Source organism: Crassostrea angulata, chromosome 10 (assembly GCF_025612915.1).
Source record: "Crassostrea angulata isolate pt1a10 chromosome 10, ASM2561291v2, whole genome shotgun sequence".
NCBI lineage: Eukaryota > Metazoa > Mollusca > Bivalvia > Ostreida > Ostreidae > Magallana > Magallana angulata.
This window is the reverse complement of record NC_069120.1, coordinates 28,025,626-28,045,873: the sequence shown is the minus strand read 5'-3', so window position 1 is coordinate 28,045,873 and position 20,248 is coordinate 28,025,626. Positions and strand designations below refer to the sequence as shown.

Below are 20,248 nucleotides of genomic sequence, written 5' to 3'. Positions count from 1 at the left end.
CCGCTTTAAATGATCACTGGATTATGATACAAGCCTCATTTGCCAAAGTTCTTTTCTCCATAAAAGTATTCTATATTGACAAAGATCAGCAGCAGCAAGAAATTCTTTTATTGTCATCAATATAGTAACCACAAAACACAAACGGGCTACAATCAAGGAAAAGTAACATAAATAATTAAAATGACAAGCTACAAGTAAATAGAGATGCATATAAACATCTCAGAACATTCTGCTAGAAACCGGTTTTTTGTCATGAAACGGCAATACAAGTCCCTATTAAAAATGTTTATACCACAAACCATGATCGACTACATGTGTTTGACACAAACAATGAAATGCATTAAAATAAATTCATATTTTATTCTTAGAAGTTAATTAATTTCTAGAGAAGGAATTAATCTCAAGTCTTGCATAAAAACAAACAATTCTAATATGTAACTCTAGGAGTACATAATATACATAATGTGGGGTAAAATTTAGAAACACATTGTACACCAAACTGGCCAACTGTACACTAAATGTTCCTCCTTTTTTATTTTTTACATTTGGGGATATGCTAAAATCTGAAGATAAGCCCTTTTTCTGAAATAAATGTGTTTATATGTGACATGAAAAACCTATGATGGTGCAAAAGAGCATGCAAGTTTAAGTCAGCAGAACACTACCTCGTGTATAATGTCAAGAATTTTCACTTGGAATACTATGATACTCCAGACACTAAAAGCCAGTTGAACGTGAAATTTTAAACAACTTTTGACATTTTAAAATTACTTTTTTTAACCCATACCAATCCTAGTGATGCTTTCCCACCAATGACCTTGACACTTGATATTTAAATCAAGATAACACCACATTTTTAAAATCCACAAAAAACAAATAATTAACCAAAAGTTGCATATAATTATATAAATGATGCAAATTTACACATGATCTGGAATATCATGGTTTGTATTACAGTCAAAACTCACAAGGTTTGTATTGAAGATGTTTAAGAGATGCAACTAGAATTTTACTGTAGTTTAAATGGCCAGAAGAACAGTTACCAAAGAAACATTTTACAAGTACTTCTAAAAGGTCAAGGACATCAAAATGCATTTTTTGTATTATATTTTATATTTGTGAATTTATGGAAGCTATACCCACCTCATAACCCTTTCTACTCCATGCATGAATTCACAAACAACATTGCCCTACTTCATTCACACATTCCTATGTTTGTGTTATATTTGAATCAGTAAACAACCAGTGAAACTACCAATTCCAATGCCTTACTAACATATTAAGATAAGGTTTATCTAGTTATTATTATAAAATTTCTGAATGTATATAACAATCATTTTTTTGAAAATGAAATCTTCTAAGCTATTATAATGGGAAACTTCAAGATATCAAATTTTCAAATGTGTTGATCATTTTTTCAAATCTTGCTGCATCATGATAACTTGAATAATTATTTCAGCTCATCTGGTCAGGGTATTAAAGGTTTGGTTTCTGGATTTCAAGACCTGTGAAAGAAAAAAGAGTCCAAATTTAATCAATTTTTCACTAACAAAATCAACTCTGCATCATTTTACCCTTTCCAAACATTTCATAACTAATTAAACACCAAATTCAATTTCAAAGATTGACAGCTCTGAATATTTAAAAGTTGTGTGCCGGTAATAAGGCATTATTTGATAGTTTAACAACCAGATATGAACATGTCTAAAACACATTCATCTATTCCAATATAAATTTAAACTCAAATTTCTCTTGAATGTAACATGCATGTGTTACATCCATTAATCTGCATTTCCCACATGCTGGAGGTTGAATTCCTCTCTTTTATATCAAACCTTGACCGCCGTGATCTTCGCCTGTCTCGTGACCTTGACCTGCTCCTTGACCTTCTCCTTACAGGTGACCTAGATCTAAAATAAGGTAAAACAGTACTTGATGATAGGGTGCTCTTACTTGAGAATTGTAGACACCAGTGTATAATTAAATAAAACATAAAATGACATCGTATCAATACCGTATTTTTCGGGGCATATGCCGATGTGGGGCATAGGCCGAATTGCTCATTTTCAGACAAAATTCAGGAAAAATCCATAGACTAGCCGAATAAGGGGATAGGCCGATTTTCAATCGATGATTACTATGGTAAAAGTATGACCACTGCATGATTAAGGAAGTTGTCGTATTAAGTATATACTTTCAGAATATCGATGTAGAAAGTCAAAAGAGTAATTAAAGTTGTTAAATTTGCTTAACATATATATTTTAAACATTTTAAAAAAATATAATTGTGTTTTGTGGCTGTTTGGTCTCTTCCGTATTCGTCGGTATATATCGTTAGGTATCGTAATTTTACATAGTGTAAATTTAATTGCAACACCAACCTCTGTGGTACTGTCTGATAGAACTAAGTATAATATTTTACCAAACCTTTTACATTTTATTAAAACCTTACTGCTCAATTTCATTTAATCATGTAATACTTTGAAAGCTACTTGTAGATCGGGGTATGGCAGTATAGCTCAACACGTGGTTTCATATTCAAATAGAGTTATCCCCCGTAATTGCATGAATGAGAAAACGAAATACCACAAATAAAATATTTAATTTGTGTTCTTTTCATTAATAAATTAAATTATTTATAGTGACTTGTCGTTATGCAGAGAAGTTGTAATGTTAAAAACACAATTAATGCGGTGAGGTGTAAGGGTGTACACTACGTGCCCCCAGGCTGTGCTAGCTGTGTTTTAGTCACAGATTTCACACCTTTGTATATACACACGACACCAGAATACTGTTATTTCATCCAACAGAAAATTAACTGTAAAAACACAAAGCATTGATTTATTCTGCACCCAAGACCAGTGATTCCCACAAACGCAGACATGCAGAAATTCACAAAAGTTCCGTCATATTTCATTCTACCCGGTTTTGTTTTTTTTTTTTACTACACATTAATAGTTTCCAGGGTTCATACGTGAATGTGGGGGAAAAATTCTTTTGATTGGGGTTGTAAAGAAATACCTCGTACAGTACTGTACATTTCATTACTCGCAATGTCATTAAAAAAATCATCAACGGGACAACTATCAGAGACGTATATACTAACGGGCTCTGTTATATCTATGTATCTGCAACTATCGAACAATAGTTCAAACGGACGGAAAAAAAACAACCCTGATGATAAACTGCTAAAAACAGTGGATTTTAAATTTGAATGTTTAATTATTTCAACTTTGAGCCTACGAATAGCCGATCCCGGGGGATAAGCCGGGGTGCGCGCATTGGAGAAAAAAAATACCGGCCTATGCCCCGAAAAATACGGTAATTCAGAGTCATGTATTTTTTATTTCATATAAAAAGAAAAGACATAAATTCATAATCCTCCTATCCTTTTGTTCACCTACATTTCACCATTGGTGAAAAACTAAAAGAGTAAAAGCTGGAATGTTCACTTAAAATTTGAAAATATCTGTTTGAAAACAGATCATCCAAGTCTCCACTAACTTTAACTAACTATAGTCTGTCCCAAGTTACTGCTTCCATCGCTTTTTGATGATTTTTAATAAAATTACACATACCTTTGAAAGAAATACAGTTGAAATCGTTAAAAGGGAATATATCCAAGATATCTTCATTGAACAATTATCCCTTTCCACTCAGAAAAATTCAGAGGAACGAAAACAGATTCCTTACAGAGATTTATAATGGGGAATGTTTACATCTTTTCTCTATTCGGAATATACTCGGAATACATCGCGCAATTTTTTAACGTTATCATCCGGGCTTATTAATGGCTGTTGCAATGCAAAATCTCCGTAGACTTTCAATTTCGGAATGTGTATTGAAACCTGAAGTGGTAGAGGGGGCGTTTCAAAACAGATAATCTGGACATTTTTTATATTAGTGGATGAACGTAGTCTGAGCACAAAGGTATTTACTGTTATTGAAATATCAAGCAAAAAGTGGTGGAAGCAAATACTCAGGACATAGCATAACATGTATTGTGTAAAAAACACCAATGCTGTTATAAACTCTTTTGTTGAAAAACTGTGTAAAATAAAAAAATTCAATTACCCATACATCATACTGAAAAATGACCAAAAAAATGATAACGACCTTTTCTTGACCCATACCAAGGTGATACCCTGTGTCACCCGTTACCTTGACCTAGACCGTCTTCTCTTGTCACTATGGGATCTAGACCGGGATCTGGAGCTTGAACGGGATTGAGATCTGGATGACCTAGAGGATCTGGAGGAGGAGGAGCCAGACGAGCCAGACGAAGAACTTCTGGATCTGGATTTGGCAGAGGTTTTAGTGTTTTCGTCATCATCATCACTTGCACCAAGATCATATGCACCTAAGTCGCCATCTTCATCATCATCCTCCTCTTCATCTTCATCATCATCATCCTGAGTAATAATTTCTTATTTTTGAAGATACTTCATGTATTACATTTCACATACCTGTTATCTACATCTCCAAGAATTTGGTCTTTTTTTATAGAACTGTTGGAGAAGATTGCAAATTCCAAATCCAAAATTTCATATCTTTTAATTAAAAACAGAAGGACCAAAAGAATCTTGTAAAAGATCCACCTAAATCTAAGTAAATAATAAGTAACTGTACATTCATCCTTGATATAAACTATAAGATATTGTGTTCAACTACTCAATATACACGTAAATATGTGTATAAAAATACTCTAGACTTGGTCTTGTCTACAGATGCATATTAATATACCCATCTTACTAAAATAAGGTTTATAGGGGTTACATACATCCTGCCCTGGTGGTGCTGGGGGTGGGGGGTTTGGTGGGCCTTGGGGCGCAGCTTTCTCCTCCGTGGACCCTCTGAATTTCTTCCTCTTCCTTCCAAACTAACAAGACAAATATCCAGACCTTAATTCGTCTTCTTTGACTAAAAGTTACAATGAACTGAAAATTCTTAGTGACAAACTTTGGCTTCATTACACTAACCTAATTCATCAGACTTCTCCTATTAGTAGGTATATTTTGATTCATTACACGAATTAAATGCATCAGACTGATACATTTGGCTACTTTTATTTCCAAATCAGAATGATTACCAGTTACGTCAATAAAAACAATTTTTCCAACCTCATCATATTCATCGTCATCTTCTTCAATTCTCTCCTTGTACTCTACAATTTCATCCCGTTCCATAAAACCACCGCCAAATCCTTTAATAGATGAAAACTTGTTCTAAAACGGAATCTCATTTCATAATTTGAAAAAATACATAACCCATTTCCCAACATATTTGTTAATTTTGTGAAATAAATACAATTCACTCAAATCAGACATGATAATTGCTTGTGGTGAAAGGAGAGAGAGTCAAACTATGAGGAGTTGCAAAAAAACAGAATGATGATATTGATTCCCTATTTCTTTCATGGACAAGGGAAATATTGTCATCCAGTCATTATTAAGGTATATTTCACCCTAATAAAGCTTGAATACCGGTTATATCTCTTTATATTCCTTAGTGAGGATGTTTAGCAACTTAATTAATCAATAAAGAAAATGTTTTTTGCCTGTCTAGTCAAAGCAGGCTTGAAATTTTCTCATTGTTATCAGTATCAAAGAATTGTGTGCTCCAGATTTAAATTTTAAATGAGCTCAGTTCAAGACCAAGAAGTTTTTTCATTAAAAGGATTTCCAAAATGGTTATCTAACAAAACAAAACAGATTTTGTGGGAAAGCAATAAGCTTTTTGAACAGAGGCAGGAGGTGGGAGAGCATGTAAAATAGTGGCAGACTTCTGCATGAAGCAGCGTTAACATGTATGCTGCATGCTCAACAAGAACTTTCTTTCATTATGGAAAATACTCTATATCATAAATTAGCAATAATCACTTTTGTTGCTTGGTTCAATACTCACCAGTTCTTTGCTCCTGTTTTCCATATTTAGGTGCATTGCAAACATTGCATGTCATTCGTCTTGCCCAGTTGACATTAGCACAGCTGTTAAAAGATTGTAAATAATTGTGATAATTCCTCTCTGTGCAAAAACTAATAAATTTGCATGAATACAATAAAAATCAAGAAAAACAAGACTTTCTGAAACACTTAAGACATATTTTTATATGGCAACCATACCTTTTTATAAACAGTATAATATTTAAAACGCGCCCTTATAAAAGTACTTTTTAATTTGTTGCACAATAATGATAGACAACAAAATTACACAGTCATTGAGTCAAAAACAGCATTTTTTTTTTTTAATTTCTAAGACCCTGATATCTGTTTATAGAGTACACATATCGGTTATGATTTGGTCATACACTCTTACCTCTTACACTGCCAGTCATCGGCACTGAACAACCCTTTACTTTTCTCTGCTAACTGTTTGCCGATTTCTGTACCACCCTTCTTGAATACAGTTCCATCTTTCCTTTCTGTTTGCAAGAATGAAAATCATTTAGTTGATATATCATAGCATACTTGGACAATGTTGAAGTGAAGTGAAATTAAAAAAAAAATTCAAACATAAATTATATAAACAACCAGAATCTCTTAATATTTAAACAATCTATATCATATCAAGAGAAAAGCTGTCAATGTGACATCAAACTTGTGTTCTCTTTTGTGTGAAAAGTATCCATAATCCATTTGTCAACCCAAACTATGGGGTACTCTAATGCAATATTTTTAAAAAAAAATGATGAAGTTCAACAGCAGGTATTTTTACAAAAATAATCAATATCCAAGTAGTACGCACATCTCTAATATATACGTATGATTGATCTGCAAAACAACGATTTGCTATCTTGAAAGCTGTACGAGGAGTTATCCGTACGATAGGGGTACCCTATATGCAATATAATGCAAAAAAAAAATAACGATGTTCAACAGCTGGTATTTTTCCATAAATTATTAAAAATCAAAATCCAAGTAATATGCACATTTCTAATATATATGAATGATCGATCTACAAAACAACAACTTCTATCTTGAAAGCTGAAGGAGAAGTTATCCTAACAATAGGGGTACCCCTTATGCAATATTGTGGAGAAACAAAAATGACAAAGTTGAACAGTAGGTATTTTTTTTTCATAAACTATCAAAAATCAAAATCCAAGTAAATGCACAATCTCTGATATATGTGCAATTGATCTGCAAAACTCTTCCTATATTGAAAACTGAAGGAGGAGTTATCTGTACAAATGGGGTACCCTTTCGGCAGCCGCCCACCCGACCACCCACCATTTTTATTTCAATAGCCGAATCTTTCATTTTGAAGACCCAGTTTAAAATTGATTGAAGGATGGAAAAGGTTTCATGACAGATTCATCCTGTGCACATCAATCAAACAATATTGAAGAGTAAAGACACACATTATCATTGCCAAATAGAGCAGGTGGAAAATACTAGTACATTTGTTTAGAACTATTAGCGTGAACACTGAATAATATTTCGTCATGGGTAAGAGTATAACTGGCAATATCAATTATCTCAAAAATATAGACAGAAAAATCCCAAGTAGTTGACAAGTAAATAAATGACACAACAATTTATCCAAGTATTGACCAAGTGATCTATATTAAGATCCATGACCTTTGGACCCACAAAACATGTAATCAATAGTTATAAAAGCCTTTACTTTTCTCTGCTGATTGGTTGCCAGTATCTGTCCCGCCTTTCTTGTAAACAATTCCTTCTTTCCTGTCTGTTTATACGAATGCAAATTTTTCAGTTCATGACATGCAACTGGCATTAAAGTACAAAGAGTAAATAAGCATCTGCCTCAAAATCTTATTGGGAATGAATTTTAACATATAAACCTGTTACCATGTACCAGGTACTTGTATTTCATACCTTAAAGGGTAAAATTCAAATAAAATAACTTCATTACAACTCAGTTGGGATTATCAATGAAGTTTCAAAATTAAAAGGATATATTACATTCACATCTATGCAGTATAAAGTTTACATTCATGAGTTGCAAAATGGAAACAGGCAGTACTTAATTTAAGTCCATTATTACCGGTAGTTATGTAGTGTACCAGTAGTCATTAGAACACATTTACACTATATATCTTACAGAGTAAAAAAACATCATCAAAACGGGAGGAGAAGTTTGTTTGACTACATAACATTTATAATTGTAACAGTGTTCAATTTCAGACATTATCTTTTTTTTTTTTTTTTTACAAATTAATTCATTGTGATGCAGTTTATAGTGCATATCTTTATATATTTTTAAACAAACACTGTTGCAATTACACCTTGGAACAGTAATCCATTTGTATTCATTTCCAAATTCAAACAACTGTACTTACCTTTACCACAGCGATTGCATTCATTTCTTCTTGAAAAATTTACATTTCCACATCTTCATAAAATAAGAAGAAAAAAAAGCAATAATAATTAATTGTAATACACTTGACACATTAATATTATCTTAATTGAAAGAGTCCAACTAGGTGAAGAAAGCATATAAAAGACAGTCGATATGCAGCATTATCCAACAGCAACATATTCGTATTTCATACTTCATATTTGTCTATGTAAATGAAGCAAAGGCAAAGGAATAATTAAACACTAAAATCCATGGATCAGTTAACCTGTATGGTTTGCAACATTGTGCAGGCTGGGACCAATCACCCAAACGGGATATAATAGCCCGTTTGGGATATACTGAGGGATCAATCTCCACAATAGTTAATCCGAGATTCCTCCTACTCTAACCCATACTTTTATAATGTGACATACACACGTATGTCACAATATAAAAGTGGGGGTTAGAGTTGGAGGAATCTCAGAATATATTATAGTAAGGTTTACATTTCATCTATTCTGATGTGGATTTACCATATTTTTAGCAAAATTAAAAACTTCTATCTTTTGCACTTTATATTTACATCCCATTTGGGATATTATATCCCAAACTGGCTGTCATATCCCCATTTAGGTGATTGGTCCCCACCTGTTGTGCAATGAGAAATATTAAAATATAACTTAATAAAATGTGTAAAAAATCATTTTATTTAGACCACAAGGATAAAAGCATTCTAAGAACTTTAACAATTATATATCGACCCCATTTTCGCCTTGGCAAAAGCTGATAGCTAGGGCTGCTGGAAAGGGATTACAAGGGAGGTAATTCTAGGGTGTGATCATTCGTCTGTTGTGGCATTCCAAAAATAATTGCTATTACATTCAGCATAATATATTTACATTGAAACCACATCATTTAATGATTTATTTTGCTTACTTTGGGTCTGGGCAGACCCAATCGCCCTCATTTGGCTTGAATTTTCCACTCCCTGGGCCACTCGACATTGCAGCAATGAGGAACGCAACGCACACTTTTATAACTTTTACTTTGAAGTATTCGTTGCTATCAATAATTTTCCATAGATAAAGAAAATTTGAAAAATTGAAAATAATATATGATACATTACAGTATGAAGTATTACTTAATTGCAAAAATACACTCAAAAGGTTCTAAATTATTCCAATTTACATTGAAACGAATATATAAAGAATGAGTTGTTTTTCAAATTGAAAGTCCGTCAAAGTCATTCATATGTTTATGCATAACTAATAAAATAGACAAGAAATATGTACAGAATCTACATTGACAAGATCAGCTGATAGACAAGTGCGAACGCGAGCAGGTGACCGTGCGAGCAGGAACCAAGTGCTCAAGTAAATTTAACATGATTTCGTGAAGAAAATAAAGAGAAAATATTCGATATTTTTTTGCATAACCAATTATGGAGTCAGCGACAAGGCGGCGTAACCAAAAAGTGCGCAAGGTGGAAGATGACATCCTTGGAAACGAATGTGATGATGAAAATAAACAAACCAGAACTCAAACACATTATGATTCCTTTACACTGTTTTCTGCATATATCGGATCAGCGGGATTAATTTATTTATTGATGTACACCCTATTTCACAGTTTTCCATCAGCAGTTAAAGAAGCAGAATCATCAGAAAATAAATTTTGCGAAGAAAGGGCACGGTACCATTTAGAAAACATCACCAGTTTTGGTCCCCGTGTAGCAGGAAGCAATGCAAATGAAGTTCATGCAAAAGAATATTTAATGAAAGAAATTAAAAAAATTGAAAAGCAACATCACCCGTCCAAAAGGATGGAGATTGACTTGCAAATAACATCAGGCTCATTCCACCTTGTTAATTTTATACAAACAAACTTTTATAGTGTATATAGAAATATGCAAAATATAGTAGTCAAAATAACAGATGAAGAAGAATCAGACGATAGTTTTCTAATCAACTGTCATCATGACAGTGTTTCCTCCAGTCCAGGTATTCAGAATTCCGGAAAAAAAAATAAGTGAAGCTGAATTATTGTGAATTTATGCTTTAATTTATTACTACCAGTATTTATAGAATAACAAATGTACATTGTATTTAGCATGAAGTAGTGACAATATGTATGTGATGCAATATTGAAATTAAGATGTCAGTTACAATTATCGTTATCCAGGGGCTGGTGACAATGCTGTCAGTTGTTCAGTGATGTTGGAAATCATCAGGATCATATCTAGATCAGCAGTCAAACTCAAGCATAATGTTATTTTTCTATTCAATGGAGCAGAAGAAAATATGCTACAGGTAAGTATTTGTTATCATGTAAAGCAAAAATATATGTGACTCTCATCTCATTTTAACACAACCAAAAAGTAATAAAGGAGTTTTTGTCAAAATTGTGGTATTAATTTATCAATATTTACCTAGTACATATGTAATTAAAATGTGTATATAAAGAGTGTCCTTTCTTAGAAAATTATTACAGTTTAAATTTTACACCAATCAATTTCCCCAAAAAGTACAATTTGAAAGTAAAGAGGTACAATATGATAAACTTTCCTTAACTTGCATTGCTATATAAGGAGTACACATGTACACCCATTACTTTCCTTTGATAGGCTAGTCATGGATTTATTACACAACACAAGTGGGTGAAGTCCATAAAAACTGTGATAAACTTGGACTCGGCAGGTGCTGGGGGCTGGGAGGTGGTTTTCCAAACAGGTAATTTTTTTTTCTAAAATGTATGATAAGATATGTTTGATCAAACACCAGTTTCCTCTTAAAGTTTTATATATGTTGATTTAAAAGGATTGATAAAGTATCAAAGAAGAACCGGTATATTAATTTTTCATTCAACAAATAAAAATGATTATTACTTTTATTTGCCTCTACATGTACCAATATTTTATAAAACAATTGGTAATTACAATAAATGGTTACAGGTCCCGAGCACCCATGGTTAGTCGCTGCCTATGCTGAGTCTGTTCCACATCCATTCGGATCTGTGATTGGGCAGGAATTCTTTGAACTGGGTCTGATTCCTTCAGATACAGATTTTAGAATTTTTAGGGACTTTGGACAAATTCCAGGTATTCATTAAAGCCCTTTACTCCTCTTTAAAAAAAAAAACACCCATTTTTTTTTTTTTTGTAAAAATTGGGCAATTAGCCTTATCTACATATATATTATTTCAGGAATCTTTAGCACTCTTTGTCAATCTTTCTATCTGAAATTGATTAACATTTAATCATATAATACATCATCAAAATTATCCAAGGCTGTTCTCTCCTCTTTTCAGATTTATGATCAAGTGAAATTAAGTATGGTTTTCTGATAATACATGTTGTACATTTGACCGGTATAATTCACAGATTTTGTTATGATACTGATACAGATACAGATCATTATGCTTGTTGTATTTTTTGTGCTCTTTAGGCTTGGATATTGCTCACATTGCTAATGGATATGTCTACCACACAAAGTACGACCAGCCTAGGTACATTCCATCTGGTTGTCTGCAGAGGGCAGGTTAGAAATAAATATATATTACTGATTGATGAATGTATGGGGAAAGAAAAAACATACAATCATGTGTATATTTTGTATAAGGGAAAGATAAGGATGTACATTTGTGTAAATCTTTGGTTTTGGTTGATATTCATTTTTGACCAAGTGTTTTACATCTGAAATTTTAAAGTTAAAACCAAACTTTTGATAACAAAGAACTTGAATTTTGATTTTCATTGGATTTAATTATGACATCTATTGATGAATGCGGTGGGTGTTCTTTATCATTGTAATCTATATTGACAGCTAATCCGATCCTGATAAAAATTAACTCAATATATCAAGTCTACTCTTTAATGTACGGGTATATGTATATATATATGGTATCTTACAGTGTATGAAAAACTTTCTTTACAGGAGACAACCTCTTGGCTCTGATCCTGAAGCTGGCAACCAATCCAAAACTAGCCGACCCCGGTCTGGACAGACACGGCTCAATGGTCTTCATCGATGTACTGGGGTTCTTCATGGTTCATTACCCAGTCCGAATAGGAAAAATCTTGAATTATCTGGCTGTTGTACTGTCTTTTCTTCACATTTATAAAAGATCAGCAAATTACACCCCGAAAGGTAGATAAGGCAAAATAATGATAATGATTTATTTGAATGTTAACCTGTAAAGCATCTGATTGGTGGATGGAAAATCTTAACCTTTGACCGCATCTGCTTTTCTTATAGAGTTGAACGGAAAGTCCTATGTGCTGTTGGTGATGTGCTCTGTGCTTGTTTCTCTGGTGGTCTGGGTGCTGTGCACCTTTCTCTTGGGCGGGTTTGGATTGGTGATGAGCTTTTCTGGAAGAGCCATGTTTTGGTTCACACACACCTTCAACATCTTCTTTGTGTTCATCATTCCTTCACTGGCTGCCATTTTGAGATTACACCAGTATTTAAAAGATTATTTTTGGAAGGTAATTTGCATTATTAACATATCTACCAGGCTACCTGTCTACATTTTTTTATTGGTAATCTTCACTGTAAATAATTCTGTGCATATAATTAAAAATTAAAATGATAGATTAGTCATTCATTATGGTACTTTCCTTCTGAATCAGAAAAATTATGAAAACAGTAGCGTAATTTTATTTTATTTTTAAATGTATGACCTAGATTTGTGATTTTTTTTTTAAATTAAAAATTTGAATATTTGACAGAAAATCCATCCCTGTATAATAGAAGAAATTCATTTTGATGCTTCCCTCTTGATTTGGTCTGTGTTCACATTCATACTGACAACAGCAGGACTGGCCTCAGCCTTTATGGCAATGTTCTGGACCTTGCCACCACTAATCATCAGAGAATACATCGCCAATATCATCAACCCAGACTGGAAATGTATGTGCATAGCAAATTATTTTTGTTATAAAAAATCATGGATGTAATTTTGTCCTATCTTTTGTCATTTAGAAGCACAATTTCTCTTACTATAGTAATTCCTGTACTTAAAATAAAATTGAATGATTTGGCATAAATTCAAAAGCTGCAGATTAATAATCACCTATATTTGGATGGTATAGTTTACAATCTATGATTTATAAAGCTTAAACTGTTAAAAGTTCCCATAAATATGGTAGCTATCAGTTCATATTTAAAACCTGTGGTTTCTTCAATATTCATGTAATATTAATTTTCATGGATTTCATGGAGTTGATGCATGAAATTATAAATATTGAATCATTGAAATACAATTTCTGATAACATAATGTATTGATAATATCATTGGCCACACATTTACTTATCCCTGAAACCACCATTTTTACGAAATCCACGAAATTGATGCCCATGTATATTGATGAAACCACAGTATTAATGCTAAATCTTGATGGATTTTTTTCCCATTTTCCAGCCTCGTTATCTACATACCTGTTAGTCATGCTCACCAGTATTGCCATTCCCGCTGTGATCATGATGGAAGTTTTCTTTGGGATCTTCTCCCTGATTGTACCAATCATGGGTCGTTCAGGGACCGAGTTACCCCCGGACCTGGCCATTGCCGTGATCTCCTGTCTGTTCGTCTGTCTGTACAGTCAGTATTTGGTAAGTTAGATGCTACAAACCAACTTTTGTTTGCGATGACTTTTATTACGTGACTTGCTAACTGTGAGCTGGTATTAAAATGACAAATTTTCAGGACCAAGCTCATGTAGATAATCTTGAACAAATTATTTTTTGAAAAATAACCAATATAGATACAGTTGATACAAACCCGACAAACTTTTATAATTTTCTTTTTTAACACAAATAAATGATGATGTATAGTATGTAAGAACATTTAACAGTGCTGCAAGAATATTCAGACAAAATGTGCTTATGTAAATGTAAATGTAAACTTTTGTGTTACATTTATACTAAGGAAAAGTATTTGTGGAAGAAGTACATGTATCAATCTTTGTAAAAATTGCTTTGACCTACATATATTAACATGCAAGTTTGGGAATTAATTAACATAAAAAGTGATTTCGTATATCACAGTTTTATAGTTTTTAGTTTAATAACAATTTATAACAAAAAACGCTAATTGTAGCAACACAGTCAAAGGGAGATAACTCTTCTCAAAGCCTTTTTTCACTTCCACATTTGGTTCATGGTAGGTTGGAGCCACCTATTTGTGCAGCAATATGAAATCCTTCCTGATGTTCCTAGCCTCCTGTTTTGCTGTTAGTTTTCTTGTTGTGATGTTTACCCCTTTAGGGTTCCCCTTTAGTGGTAACCCCGATGGTCCCTCACCCAAAAGAATTCTACCTTTTGTAAGTACTCTTACATATGAATACATTTGTAGCATACAAACACCAAAATCATTTATATTTTGCATTAAAAGATTGACGCATAATTAAAACATGTAAGGTACATTTATTTAATACATTTTGTGTTTTTATTTGTTAATATGATTCATATGAATGGGCCATTTTCCACTCAGGAAAGGGAAATCATGAGTTCCTCTGTGCAAAATAAATAAAAACAAAAAAATGAGATAAAATCCAAGATGCCAGTTGAATACAACACCAAATTACAAGTTTGTACATGTGTTAGATAAAAATATGACTTTAATTTCTATTTCAGCATATGCAAAGAATATTTCGTGATAAAGATGGCCACATAACCAAAACAGACAGTGGTCTATGGATCTTGAACTTTGATTACCTCGGAAATAGCTTGTTTTATGATAATGAGTTCATAAAAAATTCTCACCTTAAGGAATGCGATGGACCAAACTGTGGGTTGCCCTATCTTATTCCAGTTGGGCACATGATAGATCCAAAGTAAGTATCTGTACTAGGTAAAGATTGAAAAGAGAGAGAGAGAGAGAGAGAGAGAGAGAGAGAGAGAGAGAGAGAGAGAGATGAGTTTATACTGTGTTTAATTAACTGACAATATTTTTTCTGAGGTTTTAACCTTGTCTTATCTTCAAAATTGTCTTGTATAAGGTTTAAAGTAATTATTTTTTTTACTTTGGGGAGGGGAATAACTGTTTTATGTTTTTAAATTGCAGTGGAGGTGGTTGCCCTTTTAAATTCTGTTGTTGCAGTATTTGTTGCTGCTGTACATTCAATGATAGTGGTTTTTTTATCAAATAATAGAAATTCCATTCCATGCCTCAGTGTAAAAAACTATAGGAATCTTACATCCCTCAGTCTGGCCCGAGTGTATCATTGTAATTTGTGATAGAGATTGCAACTCCTGGTCTGTATTATACTTGAAGCTATGATGACTACCATGGTTTTATTTACGCAACACTGTGAGCAATAATTATAAAGCTATATATGGTTTACAGCGAATTACAGAATACCGGTAGAGTTTTCAATAGCTTGCTAGATTGATCAATAGGGTATTCAATTTGGTCAGCAAGGTATCACATTAGGTTTAAATCTAGGTCATGTGATTACTCAGGTATGACAGCAATAGAGTGAGTTAATCTGGTTTACATTTGCACGTTTTGGGCCTTTTTGTTTCTCTCTGTTATCCTACATTACTGCTATAAAAGTCTGAACTAATTAAGCAGTCAGCGCAAAAAAAACTATTAGTGCTGTAAGATGCACCAGGAATCAGGGAACCAAAATGTTTAATGATTTTTTGCAGGGAAAAATATCTCCTTTTTAAAGTTATGCTTTTCTCTTTTGTTTGTTTCTTCAGAACTGCCTTTTGAATTACATTTTTTGAAAAACAAAATTCAAATTACTCCAAGCAGAATTGATGCTCTATAGAGTCCAGTGCTGTCCAGGTGAACATTCTTTTTAAAAGTCTATGAATAGAATAGCTAAAATAGGAGAGAGTGTTCTAGAGGTTTTCTTTGTGTAAAATGAATGGGTTGAGTGCAAAATAACAATCTACACTTGAGTAACCACAGGACCTAGATTTAAACCTGATGTGATACCTTGCTGATCAAATTGAATACCCTATTGAGCAATCCAACAAGCTATTGAAAACTCTACCGGTATTCTGTAATTCGCTGTAAGATTAAACAATCAGTAGACTATAGGTAGGGAAACTGAAAAAAACAAAACGAATACAAAAGCAGCTACAGTAAAACATGGTTATAGTGAACAGGCTTTTAATGAATTGACGCTTACAGCAAAGCGATTTTCATTCACCGAGACTTTATTACATGTTGTAAATTTGACAGACATGATGAATTACTCTTATAATGAAGGTAAATCGCCTCTCCCTGGCACTTCGTTATAAGCGTGTTTTACGGTACCTGTTTTTAGTGCATTGCTACATGAAGGGACTAAAGAGAGAACTTTTTGTAGCTGTTTTTACTGCTTTGATCGCTTTGTAAAAAAAAAATTGCTGCATTGCTACATAAAGGGACTAAAGAGAGACAATTGATTTTTGTAGACAATCCTTATACAACATTAACAATGAGGAGCCCAATGTTTCCCCTTTGGTCAACTTGAAGCTGATTGGGAGAAAATTCGTGTTACCTGAGGTAGAGAGATTTACATTCCAAGCTACAGGTAAATATCTGTTTATACATGTACATATAGTGCGGTTTCATCAATATTGGTTGAACACCAATTTTCTTGGATTTTTTTGTTAAGTAAATCTATGAAAATAAATGTTCATTAAAAGTACATTTTGGATTGATAGGATCATGGGCCACAAATTTATGCATCCTTAAAACTGATTTTCATCAAATCCACGAAAAATGATACCCACATATATTAATGAAACCACAATGTTTGAACATAATTAGTATTACAAATGAATTATGTATGCATTTAATGAGGGAATCCAAGTTTCCTAATTCTTGGATATTTTTTTTAAAATTCTTTATATACTTGTAAATTCATATTACTTTATCTGTCTGCAGGACCAGATCACATGACCATGTACATTGTACCCCATTCTGGCATCGAGCTCATTGATTGGTCCATCGATCGAGGACATCCCACTTCAGTGTCAAAAAGAAAAGACTCCAACGAAACTTTGTACTTTGTGTATTATTCACATGGGATCAAACCAGACAAGCCCTGGCAGTTCTACCTCGATTTTAAGGTACAGGTAAATGAAATGTAAAATGCTTCCATGTTCATTTACTTTATGCTTGCGTATACGTGTACCTAATTTTATTTCATCAAGATCCAGTCTTCAAGCACACATAAAACTGATGTGTGCTACACACAAATAGCAATATTTTACCCCTTAAAAATATTTGCATTTTAATACAGTACCTTTATATTTTACTATTATTTGCAGATGACAGAGAAAACAGACGTGGTTTCACAAATTGCCTTGTGTGGTCACTATCTCCATGGTGACCAGCACATCACACCACTGCTTCAGCGGTTCATGGACAGTCTCCCTGATTGGACCGTTCCAAATCCCTGGGTTGTAACCTACAACCTATACCAATTTTAATTCAACAGCAAAGTATTCAATCATGTGACTGCATTGACAAGCTCTTGCTAATGAATATTTCCTTTTATTTATGAATTTTTCATTTTTTTAATGTGTACTTTATTTTTTCTCATTATTTTGGTAAATAGGTTTATTGTATCAGTTTTATAACTAAACTAATTACTAGTTTCTATTACCATAGTGATCATGCATGTTGATAATTTTTTTTTTTTATTACCAGGTACTACCTTGGTACTACAGATAATTTTTTTTATCAGGGTTCTGCTTTTGTAATTTACTTCTGTTCAAACATTATAGCTGTTGGTTTAATCACTTTTCATCATAGAAGCATTCCTAAGGCCATATTCAAGGTCAAAGATAAGGGCCAGACACAGTTTTACATCTTTAAGATTGCTAGGTGCAATTGCTATATCTTGAGTTTCTACATTTTTCTGTCAGTGACAATGAACTACAGCGGTTATGATTTCCTATAACTGGTTTAAAAAGGTGTTTTACCTTTAACTCTAAAAGCAATATAACTGAAAATCCAATTTGGTCACCTTGCATGCATGGCTTTTGAAATTTCTTTTAAGGTAACATGGTACACATGTTCCTTAATCACTGGTTCTGAACCAATTATCAACAATTATTTACAAATTTTAAATATATTCCTTTTTTAATTTTTTTATTCTTAAAACATTTTACACCAAGTTTGACACATATGTAGTTCACAATAGATGGTTTACTTATGGTATTTTTCTCTCAGGCTATTATAAATTGTATAGAGATAATCTTTCGAGTGCTTTTTTGAAACTCACTATTTACAAATTTGTGCCTAAATTACTGGAAAAGTTTTTGATTATATATGTACTTAATGATATTTTATAAGGGAATAATTAATTTTTTTTTTTCAGTTTTTTTGTTTTAATTACCAGTAATAAATATTGTATATGTATTTTTGATAGGTTTACAGTATTGTATACATGTAAGTCTACAAGGTTGACAATTTAGTGCTTCATTCTTATATACTGGTACATGTATTTTGTTTGAACTGGATTTATTAGTATTTTTAGTTTCGCATAGTTGTGGTTACAAAATGTAGTATTTCATACTTTTTTTTCATTAGGAAGGAAACAAAACTTTTGAATAATATTTTAATGATGCATTTTATATCTTTCTTGTCCCTTTTACACTCCATTTGTTGACATCATTATGCAATGCAATGCAATCTGTGTGCATGCTTTCCGTACAGTGCATGCGTACCACATTTCTAAGGCCTATATAATAGAACAATCAAGTCAATCTCATCGTCGGATACCCACGGGTGATCACGTCTTTTACTTATCACAAAAGGTGCGATCACCCGTGGTTATCCGACGATGAGTCAATCTATGAACAAAATATCTGTGATCTTGTTATTCCTTCGAAATTCAAATTGACTGTGATATATATACATGTATTCATGAATGTGCTGGATATGCAGCAATTAGTTACTAAAAAGAGAATTTTGTATTCACTTATAAATACAGATTGCAATATGTTCACAATTTTTTTTTTTAAGTTTCATCACACATGACTGCATGGGGAGTATTATGAGGCGCCGTTTTAATATTTTTGAGGTATTTTCTGATATCAAAAAATAAATATTTGATATCAATAATTCGAATTTTTGATATCAAAAAATAATTCTTGATATCAAAAATTAATTCTTGATATCAAAAAATCTATTTTGTGATATCAGAAAATCATTTTTTGATATCACAAATTCGAATTCTTGATATCAAAAAATGATTTTCTGATATCACAAAATAGATTTTTTGATATCAAGAATTAAAGTTGATTTTTTGATATCAAAAAATTGAATTCTTGATATCGAAAATCATTTTTTGATATCAAAAATTCGAATTCTTGATGTCACAAAATCATTTTTTGATATCAAAAAATCATTTACATTTTCTGATATCAGAAAATCTTTTTTTTGATATCAGAAAATAAGACTTACATAAAATTACTATCAATTTAATGAATGCTCCCTGTATTGCAACTTTTGTAATTTGTAAGAAAATGTGTTTCAAGCCTGTAGATGTCTCTTAAGAATAATAATGAATGCCTTATTTTAAACCTGGTTTCATTCTGGCAAGTTTTGCCACATATACAATGATCAACACTGCTTTCTTTGCGATTTGCTGTGAATATTGAAAAATGATGGCCTCGCATAATATAAAGAGTTATACAGACGTACAGTTAGCGCTTTCAATACATAAGACCAGAATTATCAAGAACACTTATTAAATTTTACATTAAAATAAATAAAAAACAACAAATATTTAAATGCAAATCTGACTCTGTAGTTCGGCAATCTAATTTTGGGTCAAGGGAGTATTCATTGAATAGGTGAAATTTATTCGCCATTTTCTTTGAATTTCTGATATCAGAAAATATAATACTTGATATCAAAAAATCAGTTTCAATTTATGATATCAAAAAATCATTTTCTGATATCAAAAAATCGAATTTCTGATATCAGAAAATGC

At 32.5% G+C, this 20,248-nt stretch overlaps 2 protein-coding genes across 5 annotated transcripts; one reads left to right on the top strand and one right to left on the bottom strand.

Moving 5' to 3' along the window:
• Positions 1-90: 90 nt before the first annotated feature.
• Positions 91-9,366, bottom strand: LOC128166555 (zinc finger Ran-binding domain-containing protein 2-like). Of its 3 annotated transcripts, XM_052831805.1 has the most exons (10): positions 9,241-9,366; positions 8,306-8,358; positions 7,627-7,692; positions 6,316-6,421; positions 5,905-5,987; positions 5,121-5,203; positions 4,781-4,879; positions 4,162-4,412; positions 1,836-1,910; positions 91-1,505 (listed from the first exon to the last, which is right to left on the bottom strand). In XM_052831805.1, exons 1-10 carry the CDS (start codon positions 9,306-9,308, stop codon positions 1,499-1,501), a joined length of 891 nt encoding a protein of 296 aa, XP_052687765.1. In that variant the 5' UTR covers positions 9,309-9,366; the 3' UTR covers positions 91-1,498. The 3 variants fall into 3 exon arrangements, with proteins under 3 accessions (XP_052687765.1, XP_052687763.1, XP_052687764.1); XM_052831803.1 differs by having other exon boundaries at positions 91-1,910; XM_052831804.1 differs by lacking the exon at positions 7,627-7,692 and having other exon boundaries at positions 91-1,910.
• A 238-nt stretch (positions 9,367-9,604) lies between these two features.
• LOC128168354 (endoplasmic reticulum metallopeptidase 1-like) lies at positions 9,605-19,013 on the top strand. 2 transcript variants are annotated; one of them, XM_052834600.1, is made up of 14 exons: positions 9,605-10,304; positions 10,486-10,613; positions 10,928-11,033; positions 11,255-11,401; positions 11,748-11,840; positions 12,237-12,449; positions 12,558-12,787; positions 13,031-13,211; positions 13,723-13,913; positions 14,468-14,623; positions 15,072-15,136; positions 16,713-16,831; positions 17,188-17,372; positions 17,574-19,013. In XM_052834600.1, the coding sequence occupies exons 1-14, from the start codon at positions 9,746-9,748 to the stop codon at positions 17,733-17,735; spliced, it is 2,535 nt and encodes an 844-aa protein (XP_052690560.1). In that variant the 5' UTR covers positions 9,605-9,745; the 3' UTR covers positions 17,736-19,013. The 2 variants fall into 2 exon arrangements, with proteins under 2 accessions (XP_052690560.1, XP_052690559.1); XM_052834599.1 differs by having other exon boundaries at positions 14,937-15,136.
• Positions 19,014-20,248: the final 1,235 nt, after the last annotated feature.